Source organism: Salvelinus sp. IW2-2015, linkage group LG11 (assembly GCF_002910315.2).
Source record: "Salvelinus sp. IW2-2015 linkage group LG11, ASM291031v2, whole genome shotgun sequence".
Classification (NCBI taxonomy): domain Eukaryota; kingdom Metazoa; phylum Chordata; class Actinopteri; order Salmoniformes; family Salmonidae; genus Salvelinus; species Salvelinus sp. IW2-2015.
Window position 1 is genome coordinate 737,277 of NC_036851.1, and position 25,518 is coordinate 762,794.

The 25,518-nt window shown below is 41.2% G+C and overlaps 1 protein-coding gene across 5 annotated transcripts; it reads left to right on the plus strand.

Annotated features, from left to right (window-relative positions):
* Positions 1 to 23,905, plus strand: LOC111969633 (RNA-binding protein 39). 5 transcript variants are annotated; one of them, XM_023995775.2, is made up of 17 exons: positions 1 to 314; positions 798 to 860; positions 1,043 to 1,106; positions 2,654 to 2,703; positions 2,837 to 3,022; positions 10,316 to 10,381; positions 10,488 to 10,583; positions 10,935 to 11,052; positions 11,389 to 11,547; positions 14,087 to 14,224; positions 15,790 to 15,855; positions 17,556 to 17,760; positions 22,217 to 22,303; positions 22,600 to 22,714; positions 22,890 to 22,995; positions 23,082 to 23,160; positions 23,283 to 23,905. In XM_023995775.2, the coding sequence occupies exons 3-17, from the start codon at positions 1,074 to 1,076 to the stop codon at positions 23,384 to 23,386; spliced, it is 1,608 nt and encodes a 535-aa protein (XP_023851543.1). In that variant the 5' UTR covers positions 1 to 314; positions 798 to 860; positions 1,043 to 1,073; the 3' UTR covers positions 23,387 to 23,905. The 5 variants fall into 5 exon arrangements, with proteins under 5 accessions (XP_023851543.1, XP_023851541.1, XP_023851542.1 ...); XM_023995773.2 differs by lacking the exon at positions 1,043 to 1,106 and having other exon boundaries at positions 7 to 314; XM_023995774.2 differs by lacking the exon at positions 1,043 to 1,106 and having other exon boundaries at positions 7 to 314; positions 11,389 to 11,541.
* Positions 23,906 to 25,518: the final 1,613 nt, after the last annotated feature.

The window sequence follows — 25,518 nt, forward strand, 5'->3', positions numbered from 1 at the left end:
TGCGTCATTAGATGAGCACGGCGAAAAAGAAGCAACAACAGTGTTTCGCACTCATACATATTTCTCAGCACATCAAGGTTGTTTATATTGTTGTCTGTTTTCACAGTGTATACTGGTTTGGGATTTAAAACATGTACCTTTGAAGTTACATGTAGCCATTGTTAGTTTGTATTAGCAACGTGGAAGAAAAGATATTCGTAGCTTCAAAACGCGAGGCCTGCTAGCTACTGTTTGCTTGTTGCAACAAGAACACGTTTCAAGAAACCCTCACGAGTTGGTCTTCTTTGAGCAGAAACGTTTTCAACAAATTTCAGGTACGTTAATGTTCACTACTTGTATATCTGAACGTTGTCTTTCGTAATACAACTAGTTAATTAACTTGCATGCAGTATCTTAGTACAGTAACTATCTACGTTTGTGGTCGTAGATTGCTACAGTTGTTACCTCCCCTGTCCATCTGTGCTAGCTAGCTAACCTGGTCAAGTCAAATAGGGTCTCTGGTCAAATGAACAACCTTAGCTAACCAAGATCAGCCTGGTATGTTAAACACACAGGCCGGTCAGATTTAAATAGCTAGTAACGTTAATGTTATGTGGAGTGAACTGAAACGTAACTGTTCGCTAATTAACTAACTATGTTAGCAGCATGTGTTGGCTAGCTAATGTTAGCGTAGGCAGCAAGTTGTGGTTCAATAACTGCAAACAAACTTGCATCAACGGGATGGAAATCCACGGTTCTCGTAAGACTAACGTCGTTTATTATGACCGTGTTTAAATGATGTTTATCTTCCCCTCTAGTGCTCAATCATCATGGCTGATGACTTTGACATAGAAGCAATGCTTGAGGCTCCATATCGAAAGGTGGGTTTTGGCCTAAGGTATTGTTTGTGATTGTAATGTACTTTATTGTAAATACTGTGGTGGTCTATGTCACTTCTTTGCCCCAGACTCAACATTTCTAGCCTATTCTATGTGTGTTTCTGATGTGATGCTGCAGTTCCTTTTCAGACTATGAATAAATGCCCATCTATCTCTTTTTGTAGACTTGCCTAACGATATCTCACCTCTACTTCCATGAATTCCAGTGTGATCTGTCAAAAAATGAAGGTAGTAATTGCCCCAATGTATTGCTGTACTGTGGTCCCCTTGGTAACATAATTGTGGTCATTGAATGGCCAGTCTACAAGGCGAATGCAGTGGATGCACAATAATATTTAATTGAGGGACTGGGTTCTTGATCAGGCCTAGTTGGCATTCTCCTTTATCTCAACAACTGGGCTAATGTTTTGTGCATGGACTATGCCGAACCTGTCAGCAAATGCCTAAACCATCTTCTGAGCATGTGGGTGTTAACCAATAATTTGACAGCTGTCAAACAATGTCTGAGAAGTTTGTCAAAAAGTAGAGAAGTGTTCAGAATAGATTCCATATTTTAGCCTACATGGCAGACGATTGTAGGCCAAACCTTCTGATTGTTTCACCTCACATACAGCCTTTCTGCTTTGTGATAAACTGCAGAACGTTAGCCAGGTCGATTAGAAAAACACAAATGCCCATCGGGCCTGGTCGAGAAGCCAGTTCCTTTAATTTAAAAGACATACCATGGAGACAGTATTCAAATATCTGTATGCATGGTGTGGTTGTTCCACATGATTGACTCTACCCCGCTATTGATTGAAGACCGATTTAGTAAAATCGGCCTCTGTAATGATAAAGGTTTGGTAAGCTGACACATTATTGAAAACATGATTGCATGTCCTTTACTTTCAATACATGAGATGTGTATGGTTAAGTACAGGAAGCAGGTATGTTAGTTCACAATGTTCACTCTCATTTCTCATTCTAGTGAGGGAGGAAGTGTGGATTTTGTCGTTACACTGCATTCATCAACAAGTTATACATTTTACATAACCTGTATAACTGAAAATTGCTTTTTCTCCATGGTTGACCAGAATGTAATTATTTTGCATGCTCATTCACGAGGAGTAAATGTTTATTTAATCATAAGTCCATTATATTTGCCACAATTTGATGTAAGGCCTATATTTAATAGAGTACAAACAGTAGGAAACATGGAACTCTTCTATGCTGCTGGCGACAGTACCAACTAGGGAGTTTCATATACCTCATCTTATATTTAATCATGACTTTCCTTGGTAGTTGATATTACTAAGCAGTGTGAATCCCTGTTTGCTTCAGGGCGAGATGTGTGACAGAGGTGGCATCGAGCTCTTACAGTCCACGAACGAAAATTGGTGAAGATCACTGGAATGGCATCCCCCCACTGGAAATCAATCAGTTTTTGGTTGCTAGCATGGCCACATTGGTCTTAGGCAAAGAATAGCCTTGGAACTGATCTGGATGGGGCTGCTTAAGAAAAATGCACCAGAGATATGACTTTAGATATGGATAATTACTCATAGAGCTTGACTAGATGCTAAATGTCTCATCGACAGTATGATTGGGGAGAGAGAACAAGTGAATAGACACTCTTTAAAAACTCCTAACTGTAGATCTCAGTCCCCATGTAAACTTTGCATGAATACTTTTTTAAACAATTATTATATTTTCTCTTGTTCCCACCCCCGTTTATCCTGACAACTTGAAATGTTGCCTCTTCGTCCTCATGCTGTTCTTCTATCGACCCTGCTTAGGATGAGATCAAGCACAGTAGTCCAAATGGACATAAGGAACGCAGCAAGAAGTAAGTGAAACAGACATGGTTTAGTAACAAGCACCGCTCACCCAAATCTATTTATTATTTTGACAATTGTTCTAAAATGTTTATTGGTCTTTACTTATTCACTGCCTCACATTGAGTCATTCTCTTTCCTCAGGAAAAAAAAGAGCAGGAGCCGAAGCAGAGACAGGAAGAGAAGCAAAAGCCGGGATCGCAAGAAGAGCCATGACCACAAGCGGAGCCGCAGCCACGAGCGAAAGCGGAGCCGCAGCAGGGAGAGGCGCCGGAGCCGCTCTCGGAGCAGAGAGCGCAGCGGCCGCTACAGGGACCACAAGACCACCTTGTATGTATGCATGCCTCATCTGGTGTCAGCATTTCCCTTCAGTCTGCATCACCCTAGTCTTAGAAGCAGCTGCCCTATGTACATAGTCATGGAACACTGGTCACTTTAATAATGTTTACATACTGTTTTACCCACTTCATGTATATACTGTATTCTAGTCAAGGCCTTTCCTATTTAACTATTGCTGTACATATACTATTCTTCAGATATTCTATCCATATTGTGTGTATATATATATATATACACAATATGTGTATATATATATATATATACACAATATGTGTGTATATATATATATATATACACACACACACACAGTTGAAGTCGGAAGTTTACATACACTAAATTGACTGTGTCTTTAAACAGATTGGAAAATTCCAGAATATGATGTCATGGCTTCAGAAGCTTCTGATAGGCTAATTGACATAATTTGAGTCAATTGGAGGGTTACCTGTGGATGTATTTCAATGCCAACCTTCAAACTCAGTGCCTCTTTAGTTGACATCACGGTAAAATCAAAAGAAATCAGCCAAGACCTCAGAAAAAAAATTGTAGACCTCCACAAGTCTGGTTCATCCTTGGGAGAAATTTTCAAATGCCTGAAGGTACCACGTTCATCTGTACAAACAATAGTACGCAGGTATAAACACCATGGGACCGCGCAGCCGACATACCGCTCAGGAAGGAGTCGCGTTCTGTCTCCTAGAGATTACTGTGCTTTTGTGCGAAAAGTGCATATCAATCCCAGAACAACAGCAAAGGACCTTGTGAAGATGCTGGAGGAAACAGGTACAAAAGTATCTATATCCACAGTAAAACGAGTCCTATATCGACATAACCTGAAAGGCCGTTCAGCAAGGAAGAAGCCACTGCTCCAAAACCGCCATAAAAAAGCCAGGCTACTGTTTGCAGCTGCACATGGGGACAAAGATTGTACTTTTTGAAGAATTGTCCTCTGGTCTGATGAAACAAAAATAGAACTGTTGGCCATAATGACCATCGTTATGTTTGGAGGAAAAAGGGGGAGGCTTTCAAGCCGAAGAACACTATCCCAACCGTGAAGCACGGGGATGGCAGCATCATGTTGTGGGGTTGCTTTGCTGCAGGAGGGACTGGTGCACTTCACAAAATAGATGGCATCATGAGGAAGGACAATTATGTGGATATATTGAAGCAACAACTCTAGACAACCAGTCAGGAAGTTAAAGCTTGGTCGTAAATGGGTCTTCCAAATGGACAATGACCCCAAGCATACTTCCAAAGTTGGACAACAAAGTCAAGGTATTGGAGTGGACATCACAAAGCCCTGACCTCAATCTAATAGAAAAGTTATGGGCAGAACTGAAAAAGCGTGTGCAAACCTGACTCAGTTACACCAGCTCTGTCAGGAGGAATGGGCCAAAATTCACCCAACTTACTGTGGAAAGCTACCCGACACGTTTGACCCTTTGACCCAAAGGCAATGCTACCAAATACTAATTGAGTGTATGTAAACATCTGACCCACTGGGAATTTGATGAAAGAAATAAAAGCTGAAATAAGTCATTCTCTCTACTATTATTCTGACATTAAAATAAAGTGGTGATCCTAACTGACCTAAGAGTTTAAATGTATTTGGCTAAGGTGTATGTAAACTTCCGACTTCAACTGTATATGTCCTAGGTATTGCATAAAGATCTTGTTTGTGTTTTCAATAGGAAGTCCATAAGGACTTGCCAGACAGTGACAAAGTGCGTGACTTGTCAGTAGCATACCGAATTGCATCGATAAGAGAGCTGTTCATTTGGCTTTATAATTTGCATACTGATAGGCTTTTTGGCGATTTCCTGCAGATAAATTATGATGAAGATGGTAAATCCACCTCTGCAGGAACATTAGGCAGGCTAGTGGAAAGAGAGCCTCACTTGGGTCGAAAAGATTGAAATGTTTTAAAAGCTATTGATAATTATATGGTATTTTCAAAGATATTGATATATTGTAGGTCTACTGATTTAATCAAAGTGTTGACAATGGAGTAGAAAACTGCTGCTTTTTGCGTAGCAAAGCCAATGTTTAACACCTGCTTCATTCTTCAATCACACCTGTATTGCAGATAGCTGAGATTAATGCCTCTGAAATGGAAGCTTGAAAAAAGTGCAACTCCCAACCCTACCACTGTGTAGTGAGGTCAAAAACAAGAGCCGCTGTATAGTGGATAGGTACAACAAACGTAGAGGAATTCTTCCTTTTCAACCCCTTTCTACCTAGAGAGATGTCTATGCTGAACTGGAGAGAGGGTAGGGCAAGGAGCATGGAGTTCTTTGTGAACTGCCTCTTATAGGCTAGAGTGCTACTCCTAGGCTTTCCAGTCCTCCAGCCTACCATGGGTCTTGAGAGGTCGGAATTTCACTGTGATAGCAGCAAAGGACTGTTTGTGTCCGTGCTGCCCTGGTTCTGGGACTTCGCCTGGGTATTAAAAGTCGGCTTCTCCGTTGTTCGCTTCCAAACAACCCCACAGGACCCCAAAATCCGCCACGGAGCCCGTGTCTGCAGGGTATGCAGAACTATAAAACCTTATCCTCCGTCCTACGGATTTTGCATTTCTGACGCATGTCGATGACCGATGCCCCCAAACAACCCACTGGGTGTAATAGGTGCATCATAGAGGCCAGGTTTTTCCTGACCGTAAGACTTGCCAAGTCCAGCCAAAGGGCCCTCTCTCCTACTACCTACAAGGCTCATGTTACGGCCAAACCGTCTCGAGAGGTGCCTTGTCATGTTTTCCAGCATCTCGGATTGATAAGCCGTTTGTAAGGTGGACACGTTAAGTGCTCTGACCGAGTGGACTGCATTTCTGTACATCTTATGACAGATGGTGGCGAAAAAGCATCCCATCTTGTCCGTGAGGGAGGTGTTAACCCACTGGAGGAGGCTTTTGGAAACCGGATTCCTCCATACCCTGAATGTTCAGGGGACCACTAGGAGTTAGTCTACTTGAGAAAGGATTTTCCCAGAACCTTTTCACCTCCCTTAAGCAAGCCGCGACCACCGTAATGCTAAGTTTGGTCGGGCCATTTGTGGTGGGAGTCTCCTCCCATCGTACAAATCCCTTCCTCCCCCTTGGTCCGGCGGGACATTGGACCACTCGATGCTGAGTTTGGCCGCGGCTTGCTTGCAGATGTCGATGAGCGTGTAACCTGGGAGGGGATTGGCAACCTTGTTACTGTCTGTGCCCTTGGCTAGGCGCCTGGGGACAGGTGCTGTGCTTGGGAGGGAGGTTGCGGGGGCTCCCCCTCACTTGCTCCATCCTCAGGCTCAAAGTTGGAGAAGCTGCTATTAGCTTCAGCCTCCTATCTCGCCTTCTCACGAGATCGTGTCTTTGTTAAATGAGGGAAGAGAATTAAGGTTATCCATCTCCTCTGCCCAGCTTTGTACAGATGAGCGCTTGTCCCCTATCCTGGGGGGTGGCTCGGAGGCGGGGGTGCCCGGAGCAGGAACAATCTTTTTGATTCTCCTTCTCTTGCTAACCTTAGACCGTGTGCTGCTGTGCAGACACGACTCTGGGTAGTCGACTGCTTCTTGAGTATGCTTGTGTCCTAAACAGGCAAAGCATAGAGAATGCTCTTTCTCTGAGATGCGAGAGCAGCAGGGGGTAGAGCTGGGGCTCAGGTGCCTGTCTTGGGTCATCCTGGCAAGGGTAAGCGGTAGCAATGACTCTGTGGCGAGGCTACAAGCCTGTTGTAAATGGCACCCAGTAAGCCGGAGAGCACCGCAAGGTGGAGTTGCTCTGGAGGCTAGCAGTGGTGTAAAGTGCTTTAGTTAAAATACTTTAAAATACTACTTAAACTTCTTACGGCTGAAATCCCGTTAATGGGATCGATATGACAACAGCCAGTGAAAGTGCAGGGCGCCAAATTCAAGGAACAGAAATCTCATAATTAAAATTCCTCAAACATACAAGTATTATACACCATTTTAAAGATACATTTGTTGTTAATCCCACCGGTGTCTGATTTTCAAAAATGCTTTATGACGAAAGCGTACCATGCGATTATATTTGGTCAGCACCTAGTCACAGAAAAACACAGCCATTTTTCCAGCCAAAGAGAGGGGTCACAAAAAGCAGAAATGGAGATAAAATTAATCACTAACCTTTGATCTTCATCAGATGACACTCATAGGACTTCATGTTACACAATACATGTATGTTTTGTTCGATAAAGTTCATATTTATATCCAAAAATCTCAGTTTACAGTGGCGCGTTATGTTCAGTAATGTTTTGCTTCCAAAACATCCGGTGATTTTGCAGAGAGCCACATCAATTTACAGAAATACTCATCATAAATGTTGATGAAAATACAAGGGTTATACATGGAATTATAGATATATTTCTCCTTAATGCAACTGCTATGTCAGAATTCAAAAAAGCTTTACGGAAAAAGCACACCATGCAATAATCTGAGTACGGCGCTCAGAGACCTAAGCAAGCCATACCCGCCATGTTGTGGAGTCAACAAAGTCAGAAATAGCATTATAAATATTCACTTACCTTTGATGATCTTCATCAGAATGCACTCCCATGAATCCCAGTTCCACAAAAAAATTATGTTTGTTCGATAAAGTCCATCATTTATGTCCAAATACCTCCTTTTTGTTTGCGCGTTTAGTTCACAAATCCAAATTCACTAGGCGCAGGCCAGATGAAAAGTCAAAAGGTTCCAATACAGTTCGTAGAAACATGTCAAACGATGTATAGAATAAATCTTTAGGATGTTTTTATCATAAATCTTCAATAATGTTTCAACCGGAGAATTCCTTTGTCTTTAGAAAGGAAAAGGAACGCAGCTACCTCTCTCGGGCGCACTTTGCTCATGGCATTCTGCCAGACCTCTTAGTCAATCAGCTCTTATTCTCTCCCCCTTCACAGTAGAAGCCTGAAACAAGGTTCTAAAGACTGTTGACATCTAGTGGAAGCCTTAGGAAGTGCAATATGACCCCATAGACACTGTATATTGGATAGGCAAAGACTTGAAAACCTACAAACCTCAGATTTCCCACTTCCTGGTTGGATTTTTTCTCAGATTTTTGCCTGCCATATGACTTCTGTTATGCTCACATACATCATTCAAACAGTTTTAGAAACTTCAGAGTGTTTTCTATCCAACTATACTAATAATATGCATATCTTAGCTTCTGGGCCTGAGTAGCAGGCTGTTTACTCTGGGCACCTTATTCATCCAAGCTACTCAATACTGCCCCCAGCCATAAGAAGTTATTAAGTAGTTTTTTGGGGTCATCTTTACTTTACTATTTCTATTTGACAACTTACTTTTACTTCACTACATTCCTAAAGAAAATAATGTACTTTTTACTTCATACATTTTCCCTGACACCCTAAAGAACTTACATTTCAGATGCTTAGCAGGACAGGAAAATGGTCCAATTCACACACTTATCATGAGAACACACTGAACACAGGACTCACTGAACACACATGCTTCGTTTGGAGATTATGTCTGAGTGTTGGAGTGTGCCCCTGGCTATCCGTAAAAATATATAAACATATAGTGCCGTCTGGTTTGCTTAATATAAGGAATGTGAAATGATTTATACTTTTACTTTTAATATTTAAGTATATTTGAGCAATTCTGTTTACTTTTGATACTATATTTAAAACCAAACTCTTTTAGACTTTACTCAGGTAGTATTTTACTATCACTTTTACTTGAGTCATTTTCTATGAAGGTTCTTTACTTTTACTCAAGTGTGACAGTTGGGTACTTTTTACACCACTGTAGGCTGAGGGCTTTCAAGACCGCAGTACCGGAAGGTAGGATCAGTCAGCCTAGCCAGTGCTGGTAATTAAAATAAAAAATAAAAACATTTTTTTTTTTTATTGAACCTTTATTTAACTAGGCAAGTCAGTTAAGAACAAATTCTTATTTACAATGACGGTCTACACCGGCCAAACCCGGACGACACTGGGCCAATTGTGCGCTGCCCTATGGGACTCCGAATCACGGGCTGTTGTGATAAAGCCTGCTAAGCTAGATGATAGAAGAATACTATTTTGCAGGTAGAGCGAGCTAGCAAAGGAGCTTGTTCTAGTTGTGTGCTTTGCCGATGCTTAGCTGTGTAGCCAGCTAGTCCTGGCGTTTAGCTAGCCAGTTATGTGGAGTTCACCTCGAGGGTTAGTAGCCTAGCTATAGCAAGCCCACAACTAGCTGAATAGAATTTGCATTCTTCATTAGCAAGCTAGGTTAGCTTAGTGTGGCTAACCAAATCTAAAAAGTATCTTTCCTTTCTTTCACCTTGGTGGGAATAGGCAGCACAAAGCAGGTAGCTAAGTGGGCTTGTAGGGCGATAGCTAGCTGTGTGGCACTAGCTAAGCCAGAGACTGAGAAGTAGCTGTCGTGTGAGCTCAATCCGCTTGACGAGATGCTGCTATCCTACGCTCGGCGGGGGAGTCCTTGAGGGTCCACCTGTGAACAGGTAAGTAGTAGAGCAGAGGTCCAAGTCAGTAGCTGAAGAGAATAGAGGCTCTTAATCAAATCCGTAAGGAAGACGAAATAATGGAAGCTGGGAACGGACTACGGACCCTAATGTGAAGTGGAGTGGTCCAGTATTGGCCGTTGCTCCTGTCTCTACGAGAGATGTGTGATTGGATATTCCTGGACTCCGCTCCTAAAAGGGGACGCTACCCATAATTGAGAGACCTAACGAGTAATTGAAATAGAATTACTCATTCTAGGTAATGCAATACAACGTCAACGTCACACTGGCTTCTTGTCTGGTGAGCTCTCATTGGCTATTGCTTACCACCGTTGTCAAAACTTGTCGTTGCACATCTCACACTACAAGAGCATTGCATATTTTGTGCTGATAAAATAAAAGGTTGGAAAATATCTGGACGGTTCTAAGACTGGATCAGTGGCACTCAGATTGCGTCTCTGAGGGAGGAGAATTAACGCTTACATTAAACGAGTGTCGGTGACGGCCGCGTGCCTCGAGTAGGCAATGACATGGGGATTTTGTCTTCAATCTCTAAAACTTGTCTGGCAAAAATTGTGTAGTGTACGTCTGACTTAAGGGTTTTGTTCAAGAGAAGAGATACGGAATAAAGAGTTCCGACCCTCAGAATTGACTTGGCCAAGATGGCTCTGTTCTTTCTAAACACTTCTATCACATGGTCCCCAATACCCCCCACTCCCGCCTACAGTGTATTGACTGGCATACTTTAAGGTCTGGAGTGCCTTTTCCCTCTTATGAGATCAGAAGTAGTGGACTGAGATTAACCTTGTTTTCAATTGCAGCTCTGGGCCGAAATTTAACGGTGGTTCCAGAGGGAAGATTGGCCCCCCACCTGTCATCAAGCTAAGGTTTCTATTACACTATTTTTCTGTTGTTTGTGTGGGTAGTTTTGTGCTGTGTATGTGTGAATGTGATGAATCAACTCATAGATGCTAATGGAAGCCTTTCTTTCAGCCGAAGACGTTCCAGAAGCAAAAGCCCTTTCAAGAAAGAGAAGAGTCCTGTGAGGCAAGTGTTCCTTGGGGAGATGACGCAAAAGAGTTCAATCAGGTTGACGTTCCACTTTTAAAGCTTGTGTACCCTTGTTCGACAAAGTAGGCTTACCATTTTGATAATACCTTGTTGACAGACATATGTAACGTAGATGGTATCGTAACATATGTCACCATACTGGGATTTAAAACGTAGGCCCACAGTAGATTTGACCGAAACTTGCAGGCACAAGATTTTAGTTCTGGGTTATCCAGATTACCATTTTGCTGACAAAATATAGTGAAATAAATACACAAATGCTTTTACAGTGCTTTTACAACTTTTACAGTGATGATACAAGATTGGGGCCACTGGAAAACAAAAAATGGCTTTACCACATAAGAGTAATTCAATGCTTTGTTTCTACAGGCAGCCAATAGACAACCTGACTCCAGAGGAAAGGGATGCTCGCACAGTGTTCTGCATGCAGCTGGCAGCTAGAATCCGACCACGAGACCTGGAGGAGTTCTTCTCTGCAGTGGGAAAGGTGAGTGTCTTTACTTGTAATGTCATTGTCATTCCTGCCGAAAAAAAATGTGGCCACCGATTTGCTAAGGATTTGCACCAGGTGAGAAGTTTGCTCCAGTTTTTTTCAGAAAGCTATTTAACACCAAAGTAAACATGAAACTTGCAATTTACAATAGTTCTTTATTTATTTATTCTAACCTTTTTGTTCAAGCCTCAATATTTTATTTACAAAAGATGGGTGTTAAAAAAAAACTGTATTTAGGTGTTATTCACAGCCAAAGAGCAATGGATTTAGCAATGTCTTCTCTTCTTATGCTCCATCCATTATAAAACAGATTATTTTTTATTTTTCAAGGTGAGAGATGTGCGCATGATCTCTGACAGAAATTCGAGGAGGTCGAAGGGGATTGCTTACATCGAGTTTGTGGAGGCCAACTCGGTGCCTCTGGCTATAGGATTGTCTGGCCAGCGACTTCTGGGGGTGCCGATAATTGTTCAGGCCTCACAGGTAATGGTCAGTAATCATCTCACAGAGATTTTACATTTTCTATTTATTTTAGCTAGGGCTGTCAATGTTAACGTGTTAATTACAGTTACATTTTGAAATCTTCATGCCATAATGAAAAAATAACAAATTTAAATAGCAACTGCCCATAAAAAACAACTTCTCATTTAGAAAACAGTCATCAATATGAGTCAGAAACATTTATTCTGTCAAAATGGACTACTAAGTGTAAATAGAATAATTATATTTCATTCAAAACCGCTACTGGTCTTGACTGCTTCATAACATAAATGAAGGTTGTAATACCTGATCGTAATACCTGTGGTAAATTTGAGTTGACTTTGGATATCCTTATTGGGCTAGTTGGGAACCATTGGCAAATTACACAATGTACATGGGACAATGTGTAAACTATAAATTGTAGACATGCCTATACAAATATTAAAAGCATTTAATGAGAACTAAAAGGTGTGCAACATGAATAGATTGTCTCATATACATTGTGTAATTTATTGACAGTCCTTAACTAGCCCCGGAGATGGTCTCTCCAAAGTTAAATTAATTTTGCCACGGTCGCACATCAACCGGCTGAAGCTAATTGGCTAAATAAGTTGGCTAACTCGTCCCACCTACGAACACACACATGAGTCACCCACATCAAACCACCCCCTGAAACAAACTCACGTTTGAATTGTCATGGCCACTAACTAGCATTTCTTAATTAACCAAATCTAAAACGAGGCCAAATTATGAAGTGCAGTCACCCTTTAATCGCATATCAATTTTTTTAGACCAAAGTCTGTTTCCGCACACATTCCTTTGAGCTCACACACTCTTTGCTCTCGACAGCTAGCAACCTTTCTTGTGGTGGAGAAACCATCCACTATGCTTTCAGCTACAAATGTTAAGGAAAACTTACAGAAAGTTCAACCATAAACACTTTCTCAGGTATTTCTTTAGATCACAGCAAAAACGTATTTGCACAGAAGTAGCTAGTCAGTTATGCTAACATTAGCTAGCTGGCTAACCAAACAAGAATGTTTAGAATGCCATGGCTGATTGCCTCTAGATTCAACACTAATTTCCCACAATAATTTGAATTTAAACAGAACTTCAATTCCTTTTAGCTATTGTTTTTGTTGTAGTTCTCAGGTCAAAAGATTTAAGCAAATGATCCCATTTCTAGTACAGTAGCAGCTTGTGACTAGTTCAATGTCGGGCATGGATAAGAAGTAGCCTAGGCAAGATCTAATAGCTGTATGATATTTTACATTTATATCACACCTGAGGCGAGTTCAACAAGGCTACTGTTTGTGGTGAACATGTTGCCAGAGTAACACTTTTAGTTGAATGAACATTGCAAAATGTTACGGTGAAGCATAAAACATTTACTTTTTGTAAGGATTACTGTGACTTTTTAGCGACAATGTTCAAACTGAAAATGACTTCGCTATTCCTACTAAATATCGTGGGAAGTCTACATAGCCAATTTATATATTTTTTTGTGGCAGTTAAATGGAAGAATGATGGAACCACCAAGACTCTTCCTCGAGCTGGATGCCCGACCAAACTGAGCAATCGGAGGAGAAGGGCCTTGGTCAGGGAGGTCACTAAGATCCCAATGGTCAATCTGGCAGAGCTCCAGAGTTCCTCTGTGGAGATGGGAGAACCTTCCAGAAGGACAACCAACTCTGCAGCACTCCACCAATCAGGCCTTTATGGTAGAGTGGCCAGACGGAAGCCACCCCTCAGTAAAAGGCACATGACAGCCCGCTTGGAATTTTCCAAAAGGCACCTAAAGACTCTCATACCATGAGAAACAAGATTCTCTGGTCTGATGAAACCAAGATTGAACTCTTTGACCTGAATGCCAAGTGCCACGTCCCTTGGAAACCTGGCACCATCCCTACGGATCAAGGGAAAGATGAACGGAGCAAAGTACAGAGAGATCCTTGTTGAAAACCTGCTCAGGACCTCAGACTGGGGCGGGGCGAAGGTTCCCCATTCCAATAGGACAATGACCTTAAGCACACAGCCAAGACAACGCAGGAGTGGCTTCGGGACAAGTCTCTGAATGTCCTTAAGTTGCCCAGCCAGAGCCCGGACTTGAACCCAATCGAACATCTCTGGAGAGACCTGAAAAAAGCTGTGCAGCAACGCTCCCCATCCAACCTGACAGAGCTTGAGAGGATCTGCAGAGAAGAATGGGAGAAACTCCCCAAATACAGGTGTGCAAAGCTTGTAGCGTCATACCCAAGAAGACTCGAGGCTTTACTCGCTGCCAATGGTGCTTCAACAATGTACTGAGTTAAGGGTCTCAATACTTATGCAAATGTGAAAATTACAAAGCAAATAACGTGATTTCTTCCCCTATAATCAAAATATATTATACCTAATTAGCTTCAAATTTGAACAATTTCTTCAAGTTACGATTAATCTCTGCGGTTAACTCGGTTCATTCTTTTAAATCATTTGACAGCCTTTATTTTAACAGCCTGAGGCAATCTGCACCGTTTCCCTACGTTCACTTTGTGTGTGCTTTCTCTAGGCTGAAAAAAACAGGGCTGCTGCCATGGCCAACAACCTGCAGAAGGGCAACGCTGGCCCGATGAGACTCTACGTCGGATCCTTACACTTTAACATCACAGAGGAGATGCTACGAGGAATATTTGAGCCTTTTGGAAAGGTGAGAGGCATTGTACAATGTACCATAGGCGTCGCATGAATTTCAACTTTGGGGAAGCTGTTTTTTCACACACACAACAAAATCACCTTTCTAATAACGCATTGCATGCATCCATCACATTTGCAGACTAACATAAGGTAAAATGCCTAATGTGATGAGTAGATTTGTGGACCGTAGGCCAAGTCATTGTTATAAGTATATATATAACTCACTCAATGTTTGCAAAAATTACTGTTCTGAACAGAATGCAGGTGAGCGATTGCAGGGGTTAAAATTCTACGTCACTGCAATAAAAATCTCTGGGGGGTGGTTTAGAGATGACAACCTAATCCAGAAGCATCCAGAAGCATGTCTGTTCTACGAAATATATTCCCAAATATTTATTTTCTCTGTTAAGCTGTGTACACTGAACTGACATGTGTGATTGTTACTGACGAACGGCTCTTTGCGCAATACCAAGTGTCGGCTGGAGTGGTGTAAAGCGCACCGCCTTTGGACTCTGGAGCAGTGGAAACGTGTTCACTGGATGGTGATGAATCACGCTTCACCATCTGGCAGTCCGACAGAATAATCTGGGTTTGGCGAATGCCAGGAGAACGCTACCTGCCCCAATGCATAGTGCCAATTGTAAAGTTTGGTGGAGGAGGAATAATGTTCTGGGGCTGTTTTTCATGGTTCGGACTAGGCCCCCAGTGAAGGGAAGTCTTTATGCAACAGCATACAATGAAATTCTAGACGATTCTGTGTTTCCAACTTTATGGCAACAGTTTGGGGACGGTCCGTTCCTGTTTTAGCATGACAATGCCCCCTTGTACAAAGTGAGGTCCATACAGAACTGGCCGGCTGCGAGCCAGGCCTTACTTGACACTACGATGTTCAGAAGAAGGGAATTAAATAGTCTATAATGTGGCGCTCAACTCAACTGTGTAGCCTACTGCAGCTGCTTGCAAAGCAATTCAAAGCCACTACTTTTAGCATTCAGGTCAGGATATAACTTTCCAGTGCTACTGTTTTGCTGTTAATAAAACAAAATCAGACAACCCCATAGTAGAATAGTTTACCTATTTACCTAGTCGGCTTGTGTGTTCTGTAAGATATATTTCTCTCGAGGCGCATTCAAGTTGCGATAGGGAGGCGAACCTGCATTCTGACAAGCAGTCAATGCACAACAATTCTTAATAAATGTACAAAATGATCCTCTTTCCCTAAAAGCATGATGGTCATCACTTTCTTACATGGAAGGGGAGGTTAACCCTGCTCCGTGTGTTGCATAGAGCAGACCTAGAGCTGAGCAGAAGTGTTTATTAGGATATGCATGCAGGGCCTGGGGAAAATATATTAACCCAATTCATCCAATTCTATGTCATTTCACATGACTGGAGACATGAGCATCTTTTTAATACCACAACATGACCGACAAGACAGGCTACCCGACAAACTGAGATAAATAAAAACGACCTAGTCTTGAATACAACCAATAGCGTAGTCCTACAAAAAGAGGTGGTAGGTCTACAATATATCAGTGCTATGTCGACTTTAATCTGTTATCCATTTCCTTCTACCAGATTGAGAGTATTCAGCTCATGATGGATAGTGAGACGGGGAGATCCAAAGGATATGGCTTCATCACTGTAAGTAGCACATTCAATCCAGTCAATGGATGCACACAATAATACGATTAATGTGAATACTCAGAATAACAAAATGGTTCGATTAAAACGTTTACATGCTTTGCAAATAGAACAATTTCCCTTACAATCCGGTTTCCATGGACATATATTATAATCTGATGGGAAATAAACGTTATCACAACGACCATATTATTTATGGCTGGGAATTCCCAGGGTTCTCATTATACGATGTTATCACGATAATTAGGTGCTGATACGATATATATTGCGATTCTATATGTATTTAGATTGTATATGGACACTATTTATACAAAGGTATGTGGACACCCCTTCAAATTAGTGTATTTGGCTATTTCAGTCGCACCCGTTGCTGACAGTTTGCACACATGCAATCTCCATAGACAAACATTGGCAGTAGAATGGCCTTACTGAAGAGTTCATTGACTTTGAATGTGCCACCGTCATAGGATACCACCTTTCCAACAAGTTAGTTTGGCAAATTTCTGCCCTGCTAGAGCTTCCCTGGTCAACTAAGTGCTGTTATTCTGAAGTGGAAACCTCTAGGAGCAACAACAGCTCCGACCGCGAAGTGGCAGGCCACACAAGCTCACAGAATGGGGGTGCTGAAGCGTGTAGCGCATAAAAATTGTATGACCTCAGTTGCAACACTCACTAACGAGTTCGACTGCCTCTGGAAGCAATGTCAGTACAATAACTGTTCGTCAAGAGCTTATTGAAATGGGTTTCTATGGCCGAGCAGCCGTACACAAGCCTAAGATCACCATGCGCAATGCCAAGTGTTGACTGGAGTGGAAACACGTTCTCTGGAGTGATGAATCACGCTTCACCATCTGGCAGTCCGACAGAAGAATCTGGGTTTGGCGGTTGCCAGGAGAACGCTACATGCCCCAATGCATAGTGCCAATTGTAAAGTTTGGTGGAGGAGGAATAATGGTCTGGGGCTGTTTTTCATGGTTCGGGTTAGGCCCCCAGCAAAGGGAAATATTTAAGCTACAGCATACAACGACATCCTAGACTATTCTGTGCTTACAACTTTGTGGCAACAGTTTGGGGAAGGCCCATTCCTATTTAAGCATACCAATGCCCCTGTGCACAAAGCGAGGTCCAATCAGAACTGGCCTGCACAGAGCCGTGACCTCAACCCCATTGAACACCTTTGGAATGAATTGGAATGACAGCTGCGAGCCAGGTCTAATCGCCCAACATCAGTGCCGACCTCACTAATGCTTTTGTGGCTGAATGGAAGCAAATCCCCGCAGAATTGTTCCAACATCTAGTGGAAAGCCTTCCCAGAAGAGCGGAGGCCATTATGGCAACAAAGGGGGGACCAACTCCATATTAATGCCCATGATTTTGGAATGAGATGTTCAACAAGCAGGTGTCCACATACCTTTGTCATGTAGTGTTTCACGATATATGTATTGCAATTCAATACTGCAGTTTTATTGCGATTGGGAAGACCATTCATTATTCTTTTTGTTAATGCATACTCTTTTGCATGCATTTTTGGGGGGACTGCTTTTTCTAAATTACTACAATTAAATATATAATTGAGGTCCTTGAAAAGGACAATTAAGTACTTGAGAAACTCCTTGAATTTGACTCTTCAATGTCTTTATGAATCCTGATTAGTGTGCATGTAAACATAGTCAATTAATTTGCATGTGTTTTCTCTCCAGTTCTCAGACACAGAGTGTGCCAAGAAGGCTTTGGATCAGTTGAACGGCTTTGAGCTGGCTGGCCGGCCGATGAAGGTGGGCAATGTGACTGAGCGCACAGACGCCTCCACCGCCAGCTCCTTCCTGGACAGCGACGAGCTGGAGAGGACAGGGATCGACCTGGGCACCACTGGGCGCCTGCAGCTCATGGCCAGACTGGCTGAAGGTAAAGCCAGAGAGAGCCCAGGGCCTGTATTCACAAAGAATTTTGAGGAATCATGTAAGGGATGGTTCAAAATGTACAGAATGGGGATCTGCAAGGAAAGGGGGAGGGTCATGTCATTTGTAATTGATGAAAGCAATGTCAGCACAATAATAATTTCAACATTTCTCCGAGTTTTAGAAATAGTTGCTTATTAGGCCTGACGCCGCCCCTCATCTCTGATTCTGAGCTGGGCACGCAATATCAAGTGCTCCTTTAGGGTATTTAGTGTGGTGTCATTGAAATGATCCATAGGCTATACGAAGTGCATGCTCGGAGAAGCAGAGAGCAAAGTAATATTTTGATGAAAATGAACTTAATTGAGTCATTTGCACTGCTGGTATGGCGTAAATATAACGAGGCTGCATTACACACTACAATGGATATTCCAACCCTGAGCCCGGACTGCTTTTTTGCGTGCTGCCTAACCAGTGGCTGTGCAGTGTAGGCCTTCAGTCGCAGTTCAGGCAGAGAGACAAAGGCTTTTTCCCCAAATATACAAAAAAATTGTCATTCTAAATGCAATATCGTGCATGCGGACTAGCCTCTATATTCTGTTCAGTTTGAGAAGGAGAGCGCTTTAGATGGTAAGTAGGACTGGAGGTGAACTTTGATAGCTTGCTACTACTATAATTGATGTGATTTAAAAAACAATGTTTCTTGCTCATGATGTATTTATCAGCGTTATTGACCTCACAATAAGCCAGATTCGAGTAACTTACATTGTGGTGCTGAAACTTGAAGCGGCAGCGTGGCGAAATCTAGCGGAAATCGACAGCTCATCAAATCAAATTTTATTGGGCACATACACATATTTAGCAGATGTTATTGCTGGTGTAGGGAAATGCTTGTGTTCTAGCTCCAAAGGTGCAGTCATGTCTAACAATGCACAACAATACACACATCTAGAAGTAAAAGAATGGAATTAAGAAATAGTGGGGCAAAAAAGTATTTAGTCAGCCACCAATTGTGCAAGTTCTCCCACTTAGAAAGATGAGAGAGGCCTGTAATTTTCATCATAGGTACACTTCAACTATGACAGACAAAATGAGAAAGAAAATCCAGAAAATCACATTGTAGGATTTTTAATGAATTTATTTGCAAATTATGGTGGAATACATTGGTGCCTTACGTTCAGAAGTTCCAAAACATCCTTTGATTTTGCATAGAGCCACATCAATTTACAGGAATAAACATTGCTAAAAGATACAACTGTAATGCATGGAATTTTAGATCCACTTCTCCTTAATGCAACCGCTGTGTCAGATTTCAAAAAAACTTTACGGAAAAAGCATGATCTGAGAATGTCGCTCAGAGCCCAAACCAGCCAAAATAAATATCCGCCATGTTGCGCAGTCAACATTAGTCATAAATAGCATTATAAATATTCACTTACCTTTGATGATCTTCATCAGAATGCACTCCCAGGAATCGCAGTTCCACAATAAATGTTTGTTTTGTTCGATAATGTCCATCCATTTATGTCAAAATAACTTTTTTTGTTAGGGCGTTTGGTAAACAAATCCAAAAGCGCGTTCAGGTCCAGTCGGACGAAAATACCTGTAATATACAGGTCGAAGAAACTTGTCAAACTAAGTATAGAATCAATCTTTAGGATGTTTTAATCATAAATGTTCAATAATGTTCCAACCGGAGAATTCCATTGTCTGTAGAAAAGCAATGGAACGAGAGATACCTCTCATGTGAAATGCGCGTGACTGAGAACGAGGCTGCTGGCAGACCCCTTAGTCAAACAGCTCCCATCCGGCCCCCCTTCACATGAGAAGCCTGAAACAACGTTCTAAAGACGATTGACATCTAGTGGAAGCCTTAGGAAGTGCAACATAACCCATATCCCACTGTGAATTCGATAGGGGCTGAATTCCCACTTCCTGGTTGGATTTTTTTCTCAGGTTTTTGCCTGCCATATGAGTTCTTTTATACTCACAGACACCATTCAAACAGTTTTAGAAACTTCAGAGTGTTTTCTATCCAATACTAATAATAATATGCATATATTTGCATCTGGGACTGAGGAGGCAGTTCACTCTGGGCACGCTATTCATCCAAAAGTGAAAATGCTGCCCCCTATCCCAAAGAAGTTAAGCTCCCTTCCCCTGCTTTTGATCAGCTCCTTTTGTCGGTAGTGTTCAAATTTTGCGATGATTGGTCGGGGACCCTTGGTCTTGTTGCTCCGAGCTCCAAGTCTGTGTACTCGGTGGAAAGCCACCTTGTTTCAAGTCTCTATAGGAAGTTTCAAGGCGAATTGCGTGAATTCTCTGATCCCATCCCTCTGGATTATTGGATGCGTCCTCAGGAATGCCAGAAAAATATATATTTTCACACATGCTATGACTTCGTATGTCTAGTAGCGACTCCTTCATTACCCTGTTTTCCTTGAGTAGACAATCCATGTTGGAATCGTGGATTTTTACCTTGGCTGTGAGTGCCCTGTTTTCTCCTTGGAGCGTGAGAATTTCACTCTGAACTCCAAACTCCCCCTCAGCCCTGCTACCTCCTCATACAACTTTTCCAGTGTTGCATGGATTCCAGCCAGAGCACTAGCCTCTACTTCAACGGTAAGTAAATCATCCATGTCTGTAGTTAAATCTGTTTTTCTTTTTTTTGTCGGGTTAAAGTTATTTTGTGAGGTAGTCGGATCTTTCCATGATGGGAGTATGTTGTTCCTCCATAGCGTGAAGCTGTTGGTTCTCGTCGATTTTCCTCAGGATGTCCTTAGTATCCAGATTGGCTCTTTACTGCAACCAGTTGTTTTACGAAAGATAGCAGTGAGTCTTTCCCACGACAATGACAGGTGTCTGTAGTACAGCCAGCTATCACTCACGGTATTCACGCAAAAAAATGGAACACAAACTTGCGGTCCCAGCCGTAAAGGCTAACCGCATCGTGAAATCCTTAGCAACAAAACTTTAGTTTTAGGCTCTCAAAATACCCAGATAATTTACAGGGGATGCTCAAAGACGATCTGGGCTTTATAATACTGTACTTGTCCTCTTGCTTAGTTGTGCACCGGGGCCTCCCACTCCTCTTTCTATTATGGTTAGAGCCAGTTTGCGCTGTTCTGTGAAGGGAGTAGTACACAGCGTTGTACGAGAGCTTCAGTTTCTTGGCAATTTCTCGCATGGGATAGCCTTCATTTCTCAGAACAAGAATAGATTGACGAGTTTCCGAAGAAAGTTCTTTGTTTCTGGACATTTTGAGCCTGTAATCGACCCCACAATTGCTGATGCTCCAGATACTCAACTAGTCTAAAGAAGGCCAGTTTTATTGCTTCTTTAATTAGCACAACAGTTTTCAGCTGTGCTATCATAATTGCAAAAGGGTTTTCTAATGATCAATTATCCTTTTTAAAATGATAAATTTGGATTTGCTAACACAACATGCCATTGAAACACAGGAGTGATGGTTGCTGATAATGGCCCTCTGTACGCCTATGTAGATATTCCATAAAAAATCTGCCATTTCCAGCTACAATAGTTATTTACAACATTGACAACGTCTACACTGTATTTCTGATCAATTTGATGTTATTTTAATGGACAAAAAATGTGCTTTTCTTTCAAAAACAAGGACATTTCTAAGTGACCCCAAACTTTTGAACGGTAGTGTATGTGGATAGCAAAATATGTTTCAATTTCAACCGTTTTCTGGAAGAAATTGTGCATTATTTGGAAAAAGTGCAAGGGTGCCAATATCTTTTCAACAGAAAATAAATCTTGTCTTGGTCAGATTTGAGTTGAGCTAGCTAGCCCAGTTTGAATGCAAATCCGAGGTTCAGTATTTTTGGGCTGGTTTCTAAGGTTATTTTGGTGTGGCAGGTAACCTAGTGGTTAGAGCGTTGGGCCAGTAACCGAAAGGTTGCTGGATCGAATCCCAGAGCTGACAAGGTAAAAATCTGTCGTTCTGCACCTGAACAAGGCAGTTAACCCACTGTTACCCCGGTAGGCAGTCATTGTAAATAAGAATTTGTTCTTAACTGACTTGCCTAGTTCAATGAAGGTTGAAAAATAATAATGTTTTCTGTTTTTGCCTGTTGGCTCGCCAAAGTTCCCAATTTATTTGTGTTCGATTGCGCAGCTGCCATACACTAGCGAAAGCGAAGACTCTATGGCCCAAATATATTAAATTGCGTCAGCTGAGCTCATAGTGGAACTCATCATTCATTACGTTATTCAGTATGCGCAGCACTAAATCTGGTGGGAAAACTGACAGGGAAAATGAATGGAGCCGTTTCCAGGCAGGCTGGTGGCGCAAAATTATCACAGATGAAACACATTGGCGACTTATTATAGCTTTTGAGCATTAAAAAATACTAAAAGCTACATAATTCAGCTTTAAGAACCGTATCATAAAGTGTGAACAAGGACGTATGTCGAGCCCAATGTCTTCTGTCTTTCAGGCACGGGACTGCAGATTCCCCCAGCAGCACAGCAAGCCCTGCAGATGAGTGGGGCCATTGCTATTGGTGCCATGGCCGCTGTATCAGGTAATAAAAGGATGATCAATTGGACAAGCCTATCTGACTGCCATGATTGCTTTTCTCTAAGCTATTTGGAGAAGGCAGATATCATCCAGCATTGATCAAATCTGTTGGTTTGCAAGTAAGACACTGATTGGTTGATTTGGTGCGAGGAGCTGGTCTGTTGTGAGACTCGTGTCAGAATTGGGCTGGATTGAACATACATTTATTCATGTTTCTTATTATTTATTTAACATTTCTAGCACATAGTTCAGTTAGTTTAATGTGATATGTGTTTTGACACTTTCTTTTTAAACTTTTAGCTGCCATGAATCCTGCTATGAACATGAATATGAACATGAATACAGCTATGAAACTACCCTCACAGCCACTTGCTACACACTGTTTCCAGCTGTCTAACATGTTCAACCCTCAGTCGTAAGTATTTAACATTTAATCAAGTTCAATCTAGCGTATTTGTATCCCAAGGGGGCCAGCTGATGAAAGTACACAAACTTAAGACTTCTTAGACCTTAAGATGTTATTTGTTCCCATAGACTGGTTCCCAATCACTAGTCCATTGTGGGTGATAATTTTCCATCTGATTTTACAGTGAAGATAACCCAGGCTGGGATGTTGACATTCAGCATGATGTCATTGAGGAATGCAACAAACATGGAGGAGTTGTGCACATATACCTTGACAAGAATTCCACTGAAGTAAGACTTTTAAGTGTATTTGAATGGTTTTGAAATGGTTGCCGTCCTAAATAGCAACTCATTAAAGTTATTATCATTTTTTTTAGGGCAACGTGTATGTGAAATGTCCATCCCTTCCTGCTGCCATGGCTGCAGTAAACGCATTACATGGTCGATATTTTGCAGGTAAGAGGGACTGACTAAAGAATGTGGTACTCAATTATGAATTGTCATTGACGCAGTCATTTAAAAAAATATATATATGTTTTGTCTAAACTGTCATCATTTCCTTAACATTTTCTTCACAGGTAAAATGATCACAGCGGCATACGTCCCTCTCCCAACATATCACAACCTTTTCCCTGACTCTGTGAAGGCTATCCAGCTCCTGATCCCTCCTGCTCTCCGATGATCTCCCACAGCAAGACACGAAAAACCCAGATTGGTGGGACACTGTATAATAGATATTTTTCCCCCTTCAATTTTCTCTCTTTAAAAGTTAGACTTTTTACAGTCTGTGGTCGGTTTTTCATTCCTGCAAGTTATGGCAGTATGTCTTTCTTTTATGTTAGTAGATGAAGTAAAATCTTCTTTTTTTCCCGCAACATGTTTTTTTGACTTTCCATATGTTGGCTTTCCATACGCAAAAATAATCAAAGCTTTACTTGCATAGTCACATCCAAACATGTGTTGGGCATTGAGGGTGGAGTTTCAGCCAGTCTAATAAAGGGATTATAGTCCCTGAAGAGTTTTATTGGTTGAGCTGGACAATTTACCATTTTATATTTTGTAAAGCTTATTCTTGTTCATACATTCTTGTGCTTGAAAGCTTTGATGGGCATGTTTTCCCTGATGAAGTATACAACTTACAGTTGAAATCGGAAGTTTACATACACGTAGGTTGGCGTCATTAAAACTCGTTTTTCAACCACTCCACAAATTTCTTGTTAACAAAAAAAAATGATAGACCTTCACAAGTCTGGTTCATCTTTGGGAGCAATTTCCAACAAAATAGATGGAATCATGAGGGAGGGAAAATTGTGGATATATTGAAGCAACATCTCAAGACATCCGTCAGGAAGTTAAAGCTTGGTCGCAAATGGGTCTTCCAAATGGACATTGACCCCCAAGCATACTTCCAAAGTTGTGGCAAAATGGCTTAAGGTCAACAATGTATTGGAGTGGCCATCACAAAGCCCTGAACTCAATCCTATAGAAAATTTGTGGGCAGAACTGAAAAAGTGTGTGTGAGCAAGGAGGACTGCAAACCTGACTCAGTTACACCATTTCTGTCAGGAGTAATGGGACAAAATTCACCCAACTTATTGTGGGAAGCATGTGGAAGGCTACCCGAAACGTTTGATCCAAGTTAAACAATTTAAAGGCAATGCTACCAAATACTAATTGAGTGTATGTGAACTTCTCACCCACTGGGAATGTGATGAAAGAAATAAAGCTGAAATAAATCATTCTCTACTATTATTCTGACATTTCACATTCTTAAAATAAAGTGGTGATCCTAACTGACCTAAGACAAGGACTTTTTACGAGGATTAAATGTCAGGAATTGTATAAACTGAGTTTAAATGTATTTGGCCAAGGTGTATGGAAACTTCCAACTTCAACTGTAGATACCCAGACATAAGAAAAGAGGATATTGAATCTTTTTGGAGAGCAAAAATAAAATTCAAACATTGCAGTTTCGTTTATACATCAGAATATTATTCAATGTTTTAAGCTCCATGAGCTCTGGAAACGTAATGACTGATTTCATTTGTGGTCGTTTAGAGACTATTTGGTTTTTCAGTATGTTTTCTAATCAAGATTAGATTTGATTAAAATGTATTTTAGTTACACTCAAGTAGTTTCTTTCCTTGCTCAATACTGTCTGTAGCACATCATTCTATTATCCTCCCATTTGGTATAAGCATACATAATATACCCACAAAATATATACACTTCTAAGAAAATCAAAAACTTAATTGGAAAAAATGTCAATGCTGATGAGACATAGAATCCCAAAGATGCAAAACTCGCTCTAGGTATTTACTGGTCAGCCGAACAGGCAATATCGAACTGACTGTTAAAAAAAAAACTTCTGTAGGCAACAGACTAACGTAGAGGTTGCTTTAAAGGGGCAATCTGCGAATATAACTTAGCTTAGTTCAACTGTCATGCCCCATCCCTCATCTCTTTACCAAAACGGTGGTGGGGTGAAACATTTTGTGAGGAAAAAAAACTTGTGAAAAAACAATATTCGGCTAAACAGTTAAAACATGTTAACACAATTTAAGGATTTCCACAAAATGTACTCTGTAAATTTCAAAGTAACAAACATTTCAGTATTACAAACAACCTCCATTACCAATATATCTGAGATCCTACTGTAATTAAGCTTTGGTATGAATTTGGAGCAAAACTGGACTCTATGTAGGCCGTCATTGTAAATAAGAATTTGTTCTTAACTGAATTGCTTAGTTAAATAAAGGTTCAATAAATAAAATAAAAAATGTAATAAATAAAAACATATATATATTAACAAAC